The sequence below is a fragment of the Equus asinus genome, chromosome 16 (genome assembly GCF_041296235.1).
Source record: "Equus asinus isolate D_3611 breed Donkey chromosome 16, EquAss-T2T_v2, whole genome shotgun sequence".
Taxonomy (NCBI): domain Eukaryota; kingdom Metazoa; phylum Chordata; class Mammalia; order Perissodactyla; family Equidae; genus Equus; species Equus asinus.
The window spans coordinates 21180212-21193337 of record NC_091805.1 but is presented as its reverse complement, the minus strand read 5'-3'; the positions used below and the strand labels follow the sequence as shown (position 1 = coordinate 21193337).

The 13126-nt window shown below is 43.3% G+C and overlaps 1 protein-coding gene across 4 annotated transcripts in view; it reads left to right on the top strand.

The window, feature by feature from the left end:
- The first annotated feature begins 10416 nt into the window (after positions 1-10416).
- Positions 10417-13126, top strand: part of SYDE2 (synapse defective Rho GTPase homolog 2) — a 48327-nt gene continuing 45617 nt past the window's right edge. For all 4 annotated transcript variants that reach the window (XM_070486745.1, XM_014830114.3, XM_014830117.3 and 1 more), the window contains exon 1: positions 10417-11857. In XM_070486745.1, coding sequence (XP_070342846.1) covers positions 10549-11857 — 1309 coding nt within the window. In that variant the 5' untranslated portion in view covers positions 10417-10548. The remainder of the gene's footprint in view (positions 11858-13126) is intronic.

The window sequence follows — 13126 nt, the reverse complement described above, 5'->3', positions numbered from 1 at the left end:
TGCTGAGGTGGTGTCCCACATGCCACAACTAGAAGGACCCACAACTAAATATACAGCTATGTTCTGGGGGGATTTGGGGAGAAAAAGCAGGACAAAAAAGAAGAATCACTTTCATCAGATTGAAAAATGATTTTAAAAATGAAGACATTTGTATTAGAAACTTGGAAAACTGGGCTTGGATCCTCCTCAGGCCTAAATAGCCATGATTAAATGGCTTTCTCCTTCTGGGTCTCAGCTCTTCCATATGAATATGGTCATAACAATCTCTGTTCTACCTACTCCCAAAAGCTTTTGGTGAGAATCAGACTAGGAGGTGAAGGAAAAACACTTCAGTATTCATAAAGCTCATGAGACTCATATGGATACTGAGAGTATAATGATGAAAATTAAGGCAAGAGAAGGAAATTTGATCATCACTATAGACATTGGCCCTTTGCGTTGTGGGGTTGACAATAGATTATTTAAAATTATGGTACTTAGCTTGACCTTCTGGAAACAATTTTGTGTATTATTCCCTGAAGGTGAAAGGTCAAAAACCGTCAAATAGTACATGTATTTGAGTGACCCACCCAGAATTAGCCTATACAGGATTTTTTAAAATGTGAAACTCATCTCCTTAGCCAAAGGGTTTGAAGGGGAGCAGACTTTGTCACCCCAAAATATACCACCTTGGCATGTATTATTTTGAACTGAAGGCAATCAAGACCCAGAAGACTCAAGAAAAACTTTTACCTCTCCCTTTAATTGCCTAAGAGAATTTAGATAGAAAGCCTAGTCCAGGAAGAGAGCTATCACCAGAGATAACTACAAAGAGTATGGGCTAGGTATGGCAAGCTGAGGGGAGCTCAGCAGGGCCTGTTTATTCAAATTCCTCTCTGTGTCTTATTCTCTCTGCATAGCATGGTAAACATTTGTTTATCAAACATTTGTTCTTTTCTTCTTCTTATGAATTGTCTTCTTTCCCTTTGAAGTCCCAGACCCCTACCTGCTCCTCCTTAGTTCAGGATGGCACAAAAGCCTCAATTACCTGACTGTCTTTGAATCTCTCATGTCTATGTGAGACTCCCATACCTACAAAATTAAATTTGTTTTTCTCCTATTAATCTGTCTTATGTTGATTTAATTAATAGACCAGCTAAAAGAACCTAGAAGGGTAGAAAAAAGTTTTTTCCTTCCCAACAGGTTAAAAAAAGGAACATGAGACAAGGATAGAGGGTGATTCTCTGTAGCTTTTCATTCCTTGCACTGAGAAAGCAGTTGTTCCCTTTTAATAGGCAGGCATGGTTCTCTGGTTGCTCTTCCAGGACTGGTACCCCACTGGCAGGACATGCCTGATCCTGGTGGGCGCTGAGTTTGAACCCTATCGTAGATGTGCGAGACAAATTGTTTGTGCATGAAACTCTTCTTTAGTTTTTTTCAGAGCAATTACTGAGTTTTCATAGGGTACTGGGCCCTCTGTTGATCATCACAGTGTTGATGGTGACTCTGTAGTCTCTTCTCTTCTCTCAATTAAGAAGCCACTTATATTTATTTGTTGAATATGTAGAATTGAGGACTCTACTGAAAAACTAGGATACGATATGTGAACGAATTTCTAGCAGTGAGTGCCCAATGAAACAGCTTTCAAGATGTTCTTATTTGCATCTCCAGGTCCATCTAGGAAAACTGTTACCATGTTTCATCTTAAATGAGTCAACAGAGAGGATGATTTTGTTTACTCTGGTGATAAAGTAGATGGTCCTATTGTTCATCTTGAATTCATTGTTAGTGTGTGAAAGAATTTCATCAACTCTTGGATAAGTTGGTTAGCCAAAATGGTAAGAAGGTGTGTTTTGTGAACAGTAGTGTGAATTGAGACAGGTGTCCAGATTTCAAAAGACGAGTAAAGATGTACAATGTTGGGCTCTGTGAGTTCACAGAACAGCACATGATCCCAGTCTTCGAGGAAAGTATAATGAAAGGAAGAATTTCTTTGGCAATTACTGTCTTGTTCTCATTAATAACCGAGGCAGAACTCTTCAGAGCAAAGAAATTGTCCTAAATTCCTGCTGTGATTTATCAGTATTATCACAAGTATGCATTAACCTAAATCTTTTATCACTTCAATTTACTTATCTATAACCCTTTGAAAACAAGTTTCTTTAAAAACTCTCCTATTGTAAAAAAAAATCACTTGTCTTAGTCTGCTCAGGCAGCTGTAACAAAATACAATAGCCTAGATGGCTTAAACAACAGAGATCTATTTTCTGACAATTCTGGAGGCTGGAAGTCTGAGATCAAGGTGCCAGTATGGTCAGTTTCTGGTAAGGGTTCTTTCCTTGGCTTGCAGAGGGCTACCTTCTCACTGTGTGCTCATACTATCGACTGAATGTTTGTGTGCCCCCGATTCATATGCTAAATCTTAATGCCCAATGTATTTGGATGGTATTTGGAGGTGGGGCTTTTGGAAGGTGATTAGTTCATGAGAGTGGAGCCTTCCTGAATGGGATTAGCACTCTAATAAAAGAGATGCAGAGAGCGCTTCTGCCCTTTCTGCCATGTGAGTATGCAGAGAAGACAGCCCTACATGAACCAGGAAGTGGGCTCTCACCAGACACCAAATCTGTTGATGCCTTGATCTTGGACTTCCCAGCCTCTGGAACTGTGAGAAATAAATGTTTGTTGTTTACAAGCCACTCAGTCTATGGTATTTTTGGTGAGGAAGACTGGCCCTGAGCTAACATCTGTTGCCAATCTTCATCTTTTTTTTTCCTCCCCAAAACCCTAGCACATAAATATACATCCTAGTTGTAGGTCATTCTAGTTCTTCTATGTGGGATGCTGCCACAGCATGTCTTGATGAGCAGTGCATAGATCCGTGCCCAGGATCCAAACCAGCAAACCCTGGGCCTTGAAGTGGAGTACACAAACTTAACCACTCAGCCAGAGGGCCAGCCCCCTGTAGTATTTTGTTATAGCAGCCCCAATGAACTAAGACAGCTGACATGGACTTTCCTTTGCATTCACAGAGAAGGTTCAAGCTGTCTAGTGTCTCTTCTTATAAGGAAACTAATCCCATCAGACCAGGGCCTTGCCATCATGACCTAATCACCTCCCAAAGCCCCCATCTCTAGACACCATCATACTGGGCTTCAACATACAAAATTTGGGGAGACACAAATATTCGGTCCATAACACTGCTTAAAATGTATTTCTTGGAATCTGCCATTTCTACACTGAATGGACATTTATGGCCTTGCACATACTATGTTCTCCTTTTTTGTATGTGTCATAATTGATGCATACATCACAATTTAAAATAGCAACTGAAATAAAATTGAGATTTTTCTAAAGTAAAAACATGGAGATATTAACGGTTATAAGTACACCTGTTAAAATGGGCTTGGGAAGAAAATAACTGGTTATGTATAGTAAAAAAAGTCCAGCATTATTTCTTGATTACCTGAAGTAGTTAATAAATAAGTGCTTACCTGAAGTTCCCTCTGTACATATAATTGAATCATCAGAATATGATTTTAATCAGGAAAGAAGTTATCAGGTAGTCTTTGGTTTGTTTTTGCCCTAAATTGTTTCCCTGTTATTCCAAAACGTTAGGTAATATGTAGTGCCTTATCCTGTGCCTCAGAGAAAATTCTCCAGTAAAAAAAATACAAAGGGCTAAAGATGTGTTTACTTACTTATCTCTTTCAGTGTAATTATGGTTTTTCCCAGCAGTTTCTTGCTATAAGTGTAAATGATGCTCTTTCGTTTTGTTTACATGAAAGAACCATGAGTTTCCAGTAAGAAATGAAAGGAAGTTATTTCTAAATACTAAAAATGCATTTGTTTGTTTTCTTGGTGGTAGTCAGAGGTTGAAGGGGTCAGAAAAGTCTTGTTTCTTACTTAATTTTGTAAGTCTAGGTTTGAATTCATTTGGTAATTGATAGAGAAAAGTAAACTTTAAGAAAGAAGCCGTTGGTATTTATTTGTTGAATATGTAGAATTGAAAGCTCTGTTGAAAAACTAGGATTTGGTATCTGAAAGCATTTCTGACCGCGATTGCCCAGTGAAGCAGCGTACAAGCTGTTCTTTGCATCTCCAATCTCCTTTTAAAGCTTCCCTTAAAATATTTTCTTTTTCATTGAGATTTTCCATGAATGTTAGCTGGGAGTATAGTTAAAGATAAAAGAGCAGGAAAATAATGCTCCTTTTTTAAAAATTGAGAAATAATTTGAGTACTATAAAATTCACCATTTTAAAGTGTACAACTACGGGATTTCTAGTATTTTTACAAGGTTGTGTAATTATTGCTACAATCTAGTTCTAGAAACAGAACTAAATCTAGATCTAGAGCATTCTTACCATCCTAAAAAGAAACCGCATACACTTTGGCAATCACTCTTCATTCTCCCCTTCCCTCAGTCACTCTTCGTTCTCCCCTTCCCTCAGCCCCCGGCAACCACTAATCTATTTTCTTTCTCTATGTATTTGCTTATTCTGGACAGTTCACATAAACGGAATCACGCAACATGTGGCTTTTTACAACTGACTTCTTTCACTTAGCATAATGTTTTTAAGGTTCATCTATGTTGTCTGTTACCTCTTTAATCCTCTTACCAATACTTCATGAAACAATAGCAAACTGTGTTTACCATGGAGGAAATGGAAACATATATTAACTTGCTCTTGGATATGCAAATCACACATTCATTCAACAAACATGTATTGAGCACGTCCACATGCCAGAACTATTCTACAAGGTGAGGTTATGGCATTTGGGAGTGGTGGTGATGTCTCATAAACAAATAGACATTTAATGTAATATTAAATAGTAATAAGTACAATGAAGAAAAACAAGCAAACTGAATGGATAGGAAGAGTCAGGGGTATTCTTTCAGATAGAATGGTCAGGTAAGGGATTTCTGAGGAGGTAGCATTCGAGGTGAGACCTGGATGGAGGGAGGGAGGAAGTCACGCAAAAATCATTTCAGGCAGAGGGAACAGCAAATGTAAATTAAGGCTCTGAGGCAGGAGTGTTTGGTGTGTTGAAGGAACAAGGAGGCCAGCATGGCTGGAGGGCAGGAGAGGAGGAAGGAGAGGAGAGGAGGTCAGAGAGTTGGCCTCAGGTGGGCGCGGGGGGTGGGTGGGTGGGGGGAGCGGGCAGCTCATCTATAATGAGGGCGCAGGGGAGGTGGAGTATCAGAGAATAAATAATGCCAGCTGGTCGATTTGGTGGTGGAAGGATGAGGAAGCTCTCTCCTGAATGTTTCTGTTATTTCAGTATAACAAAAAGAAAAGTGCTAATTGAGGGAGGAGAGGCTGTCAAAAAGTTGAGGAAGAGAAGAGAATGAATGGACTAAGGATATTTAGTGGAGTTGTTCGGCAGTACTGAGGGACTACTTGAAGTTTGCAATGTGCTTTTCCCCAGCCACATTAAGCTGCCTAATTGTCAATGCAAAGTATGTAGAAAAGTGAGTTTTAACCAGCATTGAGGGTTTGCAGAGTGAGTAAGATGATGGGAAAGAGGGACAAGAGAGTTGAGGATGTATGCAAGAGAATGACTACACAGGGACCATGAATGCAATTGAGACTGGGAAGGCATGAAGAAAGGACAGAGGGGGAGTGATAGACTGGAGGGACAGTGGGATCAAAGCATTGTTGGAACCTTGGTGATGGAGAGAGCAAGCAGAAATAGGAAGTGGTATCTGGAGAGTTTGCAGTTATTGGTTGCTACAAAATGTAATGTGTGACTCTGGGATTGGGTGGCTGAGGTGTGTGGAGGACAAGATTATTAGAGAAGAGAAGTTCAAGAAAACAATAGGCCAGGGTATTGGATGGATCCTTTTTGTGAATAATGGAGTCACTAAGTGTGATAACAAGAAAAATGGCGGAGAGAAAGAGATAGTGAGGCATCTGCTGGAATGAATGAACAAGTTGTAGACGACTACGAAAAGTAGAGGCAGCAAGCGGCAAGTATTTAATGCCATGTACTTCAAAAGAGCTGTGGAGTTTTAGGAGGAGGAGTAGTGATCTGGAACTGGCAAGGATGAGCAAGAGCTCATCATGATTAGTGATTTTGGGGTATATGACTGATCAAATTAGGATTTGAACTAGTTCTATCTGATTTCAAATCATTTCCATTATACCACCTCAAGTCTGGAATGGAATTATAGTTCTTGGACCGGGATTTCAATATTCTCTTGCCATCCCTGCAGAGTAAACCATTTGGACTGCCCTCAAAGTTGTGTTGATTTAGACAGTTGCCAGGATCTATTTTAAAAGTTGGGTTCCTGTTAAAATAAAAAAAGTCCATATATGGCAATTGGTTAATATGTTGAAGAAACTAGATCCTGTAATTTCCCAGCATCTGGATTTTGTGATTGCATTCCCATGGTGGTGTTTATCATGCTGCTCTGTTCTCTGAAATTTCCAGAAATTGGTAATCAGATCTTGAGGCTGACCAGACTCACGTCTCATTTTTGGTAAGAAAACCTCGTAGGTGGTGTTGTGTACTCGATCAGAGGCCGTGTACCATCAGGCTGTCTCTCTCTTTTTGCGATGTTAGTAGCCACTCGTGATTTTTGCTTAGATCCCTTATTAGATCCATTATCTGGTTAGGGTGCAAAATGGTGATAGTCTATCAATTCTTTTTATTAGACTGACAATTTTTGAAAGAGAGCAACTTCCCTTCATCAACTACAGGTTACCCTGAGGTACAAGTCATTTAGGAAAGACAGGCTATACCAACAGTTCACTTTTGAAAAGGGTTTATCTGAGAGCTCCTGTGGTTTTAAGGATGCATATATTTTGCCTTTAAAGTACTTAATTGTAGCTTGTCCTACTTTTAAAATTAGACTACATTTACAGGATGCAGTGTCACATTATGGATTAATATTTACAGTTAAATGGAATATATTTCAGGATTTAGTTCTAATACCCTTAAAGAGGAATGCACGGAGAAGCATTCAACGTGCAATACGCAGCTTTTCCATGGTCAGCTGCATTTCACAAAAGCTCCTGAAATACTAAAGTCTTTTCTGAAAGGTGACCAACTAAATAATTTATGGAAACAAAGGTTCAAGTCAGTGCAAGTACTATTTTAGCAAATGTTTACTCTCTTATTCTATACAAGGAAATGTCCCATGGCTGTAATGACTTTGGAATCAGATAGACAGGGTTTGAATTCCCCTTCACTTATTATGGTGACCTTGAGCAAATTACTCTATACATCCCAAATATATAACAAGAGAGTCCGAAATATCAGCGAATACTCTAAAACATTATAAATTTCTAAAACATTAGAAAATACATATGTATTTAGCAAAAGCCCCCTTTTTATTACTTTAGTTGGGGGTGGGGGTTGAGGTAAGGAATATTGTCAATTGCCAGATATTGTTAATTAGACAAAATTAACAGTGAAAATTGCTGTGTTGAGGACATGTCATCCTTGATTCTTAGGGCAGTGGTAGTGTGGTCAGCTTTAGGCTGAAGCATTTTCACTCAATACAGATGGAACTACATGGCAGACCAGGCAGGTCTACACCAGAGGATCCCTATAAGGCAGTGCAGAGAGAGAACTGGACCAATGCCAGAGCTAAACTTGCCTTTGTTTCCACTAAGAGGATAATGGAAGACTGAGCAGTGGTGAGACAGAAATGCACTCTAAATTGCCTAGAAAATAACCATAACATACCTAGACACTTGCCCTCTATTAGTGTTAAACTTAGCTCTCTGCCTCAACCTGCTCTGCTGTTCCCCGCTTCCCCCAGACTGAGTTGGTCCTACCCATCTCTAGTTTGGCTCCCTGCCTTACTGAAGCCCTGTTATCTCACAGTTGTTGCATCTTTTGTGATTGTGCCAACACATAGTTGTTAATTCATGGGGCATCAAAATGATTTCCAAGTCAGTGAGAAACAAGTACAAACAGTGGAAAATGTACCGCCACCCCCTAATAGTCATGGGAATCTGTTGATTAGAAGTATATTAGAATATATATTTATATAGAATACATTTATTTCTAAGTATATTAGAAAATTGAGATAACTGGGGGAACAGAGTCTAAATTGTTAAAACTCAAAAAGGATTTTACAAAGCATAGCTTATGTTTATATCTTGTCACTGTTTTAATTGTAATATGTATATTGTAAGTTCTATGGGCACTGTCTTCTTACAATTAGATTTTTATAAACTTTTTATTGAAGTGTAATACATATACAGAAAAGTGGGATTTGCATTTTTAAGGCCCTTAAGTGGTGCCACAAGGCCATAACTGCCTTATTAATTTCTGTTGTGACCCCAAATACTTCTTAAAAATTGTGAATTTATGCGATAGAACATTCTCAACCTTAAAGCAGCATTAAGTTGAGTTTTGCTGTACAGCATCACACTTAGTTTTGAGCAACGCCCAGAACAATGCAATATTTTATATTGGCCAACGTGTTTTATAACTCCTGAATTTAACAAGTTGACAACTTGAAATTAAGGATGAAGTTCGACCTAGACCTTCAAGATTATATTTTTCTATTCATTTTGACATATATATGCAACTTAGGGTATTCTTAACAACTATGTTAATTACAAAAAAAAAAATAAAGATTTTGCAACTGGGAGTTGGAATGGAAACAATCTCTGAGACAGAGATCAAATTGTGTTTATAGACACCATTATTGCCAGATTTACTCTCAGTCATTTCCTGTGGGAATATTTCACTGGAACATAATTTTATGCTTTGTCTATTTATTAAATAGCCTGTTCCATGGAATAAAGATAATGAGAACTATAAATAATAATGTATGCAAATTATAGTGTAACATTTCATGGTATTTTCCTAGATGAGAATTAAGATTATTTAACAAACTGTTTCTTATTCATCACTGAAAGAATTTTAAAACAACACTAATACAGCATGGTTTAGTGCAGAGTTGGCAACAGACTGGAAATGAAAGTCATTTGTTTCCTTTAAAGTTGACACTAATTTTAAAAATATTTATTCATCATGTACAGTATATAAGATGCTATACTTATACTCTGTGGAAAATACAAAAGTCAATTATGGACAGTCTCCGCCCTTAAGGAGTTTAAGAATTTGTCTTGTACGGGAGATAGGGCATGCCTTGTATAAAAAAAAACAATAAATATATTATGAGTGGGTATGAGTAAAGTACTATTGGAGTTTGGAAGAATGGAAGATCATGTCCATGTGGGAGATGAGATGACTTCTTGGAGAAGGCATTTGAATGGAGTCTTAGAGGATCGGTAAGATTTCTGCAAATAGAGATGCAGGTAAAATTATTCCCAGATGCAGAGAATAGCTATTGACAAAGGTAGTATAGATCAATGCACATTTATAGACTGGAGTCTTCGGCTTGTGCCGGAAAAAAAAAAAAGAATTTAGATAAATGTAGTTGGAAATAGGGTAAGTAATACATTCTTTTACTCAGTTATGCAAGCTTACTATGAGTGCTAACTATGTGTGAGCACTGTGGTAGGAGTTAGGAGTACATTCATGAGATACTCAGACAACAGCCCCTTTAAATATGTAAACACTAAAAAATGCAACTCTGAAATCAGGGATGATGACAACACTGATTCTTCCCAATCACGGATAGGTCCATTGATCTGTGGCAACAGGTGGTACTTCAGTTTACAACTGTTACATAGAGCACGGGATTCAGTGTTTTTGAGAGAGCGCTGGTATTTCCAAATAGCATGCTTTCTCAATTTCAATCCAATTGTTTCTCAACCCAGTTTTAATTAAAATGAAGTGTTAGCGGGGTGATAGGGGGGCACTACGATATTTGCGGCTTCATTTTAAAAGTTTTGGTTGACGTCAGAACTTAGCGTTAGTATACATTAATTGAAAACAAAAGAAAGAAAAATATACTTAAAAGAGACACCGGTGATGATTTTTTGGACAAAACGATTCTTCTTTACGAAAAGAAATCGCTGCAAATTTCCTTTAAATAGCTAGCTCCCTGTGCAACTGAAATGATTCGGAACGTTTCTCGAACACGTTGCACTAAGTGGGATACACTCGTATTCATACTCTGTCCGTCACAACAATCTTAGTTTTCTCTCAAGCTAGGACTTGCTGTATTAGACACACCTCGTGCCGCGGTGGCAATGGGGAGGGTGGCGAAGGTGATGGAGAGGCAGCCAGGAGGGCACTTTCCCTTTCTCCGTCTCCCCCACCGAGGCTTTGCAGCCTCCAAACCCAGACCCCTTCCCGCTCCTTCTTTCTGCAGCCTCAACTGGCCCTGCGCCCCACAGCTCCTGTGCTCACCCTCACCCACCGTCCCGCCGCGCCCCGCGCCCACCCTCCAAACGCAGTCCCGCAGCCGCGGCCCACGCGCCCCGTCGCGGCCCGGGCTCCGGGGCATGCGCCGTGCGCGCCGCTACCCTCCCCCTTCCAGCGGCAGAGTTATGCCAAGTATGTGAGGAGCCCGCGAGGGCCAGCGCCGGTCATGGGGAGCCGCCGCCGCCGCCGCCTCCGCGAGCGCGGCTTTCTCCCGAGCGGGGCCCCGACCTCTCCCCGCGCCAGGGGCGGGCCTGCTCGCTGAGGCGGAGGGGATGGCGGACCCTCTGAGGAGGACGCTGTCCAGGCTCCGGGGGAGGCGGGGTCCCCGCGCTGCCGGGGGGCTCGGGCTCCGGGCTGCCGCGGCAGCTACCGTGGCGGCCTCCTCGGCCCCCTCGCGCGCGCACCCCGGCGGAGCCGGGCCGAGCCGGGAGCAGCCCCCGCCGTCGCCTCAGGCGTGGGGTCCCGAGGCGCGGGGGCCGGGAGGGCGAGCGGGACAGGCGGGGGCGCCCGGGCCTCGGCCGCGCGGCGGGAAGGAGGCCGCCCCCCCGGGCCGCGGGCGCCCTCGCGCCTCTGCGCACCCCGCGCCGGGCTCCGAGGGCAGCGGAGAGGGCGACCGCGACGACGACGAGGACGGTGCCGACTACTACGAGAACCTGCCCGGCGGCTGCCAGCCCGCGCCCGCGCCGGAGCCCGCGCCCGAGGGGGCGGAGGCGGAGCGGCGGCCCCCGCCTCCCCCGTCGGCGGGCTCCACCCCGCGGGCGGAGGGCGGCCGCCTGGAGACGGGCAGGCTGCAGACCCAGTTGCGAGAGGCCTATTATCTGCTGATCCAGGCCATGCACGACCTGCCCCCTGACTCGGGCGCGCGGCGGGGCGGCCACGGCTGGGCGGATCGCAGCTGCCCTGCGGGAGCCGGGGCGCGGGGCCAGCCGCCTTCCCCCTGCGGCGCTGCCCACCGCCCCGCCCGCCCTCGGGACTGGGAGCGGGGAGGCGGCGGCCGCCCTTGGCAGCAGGTGTCCCCGCCCCGGTCGCCTCCGGGGGAGTCGGGGGGAGGCCGCCTGCGGACTCCTCGGATGCGACTGTCCTGCAGCAGAAGCCTCGAGAGCCTCCGGGTGGGCGCCCAGCCGCCTTCCTTCCAGCGGTGGCCGAGCGACAGCTGGATCAGGTGCGGCGGGCGCGGGGACCGGGACGAGCCCCCGCCACGTGGAGGCGGGATGCACGGCTGGAGCGGAGGCAGCGCCCGGGCCGCGGCGCCGTCTGGCCTCCCGCCTCCCAGCTCCTCGCAGCCCGGGCGCTCCTCGGGAAGCCCTTTCGGGGACGCTGCGGGGTCCTCGGGGCTGCGCAGCGGCGAAGGGGACGGCCAGGAGGGGCTGCCCTTCCTCAGGCCGCCCGCGGTGACAGTCAAGAAGCTGCAGAAGTGGATGTACAAAGGGCGCCTGCTGTCCCTGGGAATGAAGGGTCGCGCCCGTGGGACAGCCCCCAAAGTCACAGGAACGCAGGCAAGCTCTCCACACTTGGGCGCTTTGAAAATGCGAGAAAGCCATGTCCTCGCGGTGCCTCCAGACCAAAGAATTACGCTGACAGGTAGGACACTTTGCAATCAAAATGCGCACACTTCGAGCCGTAGTGTTTACCAACTGGGCTTCTGGCTAAAGAGCGAAGAATAGGTTCTGTTTTTGCAGACAGGTGGGTGTCCGTGCCAAAGCAAGTGTCAGGTAAGTGGCAGCTTAATTCGATGTCGAGGGTACTTGGATAATGCATTCACTCGTTTTGCCTTTTATTTTTTTTTAAGACAGTGGCATGAGGAACTTGGAGTTTTTGTTTTTTCTTCTCTAAGAACCCGTGTTTCTACTCCTAAGCACAACAGTGAGTAAAGGTTAAGTTCATCACACGCTTTTAGTAGGTTTAGAGTTGGGCGGGGCCGCCTTGATTTTTATTCTTTGTAGCTCTAGGCAAATCCATAGACTTTTGTAAAGTTTGTGCATTTGAATTTGATCCAAGGTAGACTTTATGGGCTTCATAAACTGTCATTTTTCTCATTACACCTTTTTTCCCTGTCTCTTCCAGGCACCCGCACATACAGACACTTACACGCAACCCAAACCAAACCAAACCAAAAATCTACCAGAGTAAAATTTCTTTTTAGTCAGGTAGGATTTCCTGTGCTTCTTTTCTCCACCTTTCCATCCCCTCACCCCCACCCCCCCCCCCCCACAAAAAACCCAGCAAAGTCAGTAAGCTTTTTATTGTGGAAAATCAAGGGCCCTAGTATTTTAATCAAAAGACAAATGGCCCTTATGTACTTGTTAAGAAAGTGCAGACATTTAAAGTCATTTGTAAACTTAAGTATATATGTCCTTCCAATAGGATTTTGCTGCCTATTTTGTATGTCGTGATTTTTAATTTTCCCAGAAGATTTAGGTTATGAATTCTGGAAATCTCTTAATTATGTTCTAAATAGCAAAAATTCTCTTCTAAAAGTAGTACCTTCAAACTGAGCCAAAACCAACATGATCTTTCGAACTACTCTTAAATGTAAAGACTTTTAGTGAACATAATAACTCAGGTGTCAGTGATAATTTTAAAAATATTAAATGCTGAAATGTAAAAAGTTTTCACAGTACTTGTCAGTTTCTCTGGTAAGAATTAGAAATCTTACAGGACTGGGTTTATACACATTAACCTTGTTTAACCAGTAAACACAAAAACAGTGGGGAGAAACAAAGTTCACAAAACTTCTAATTATACAATGAGGACAAATCAAATGATTCATTTATTTTATTTTTTTTTTGGTGAGGAAGATTGGCCCTGAGCTAACATCTGTTGCCAATCTTCCTCTTTTTGTTTTTGAGG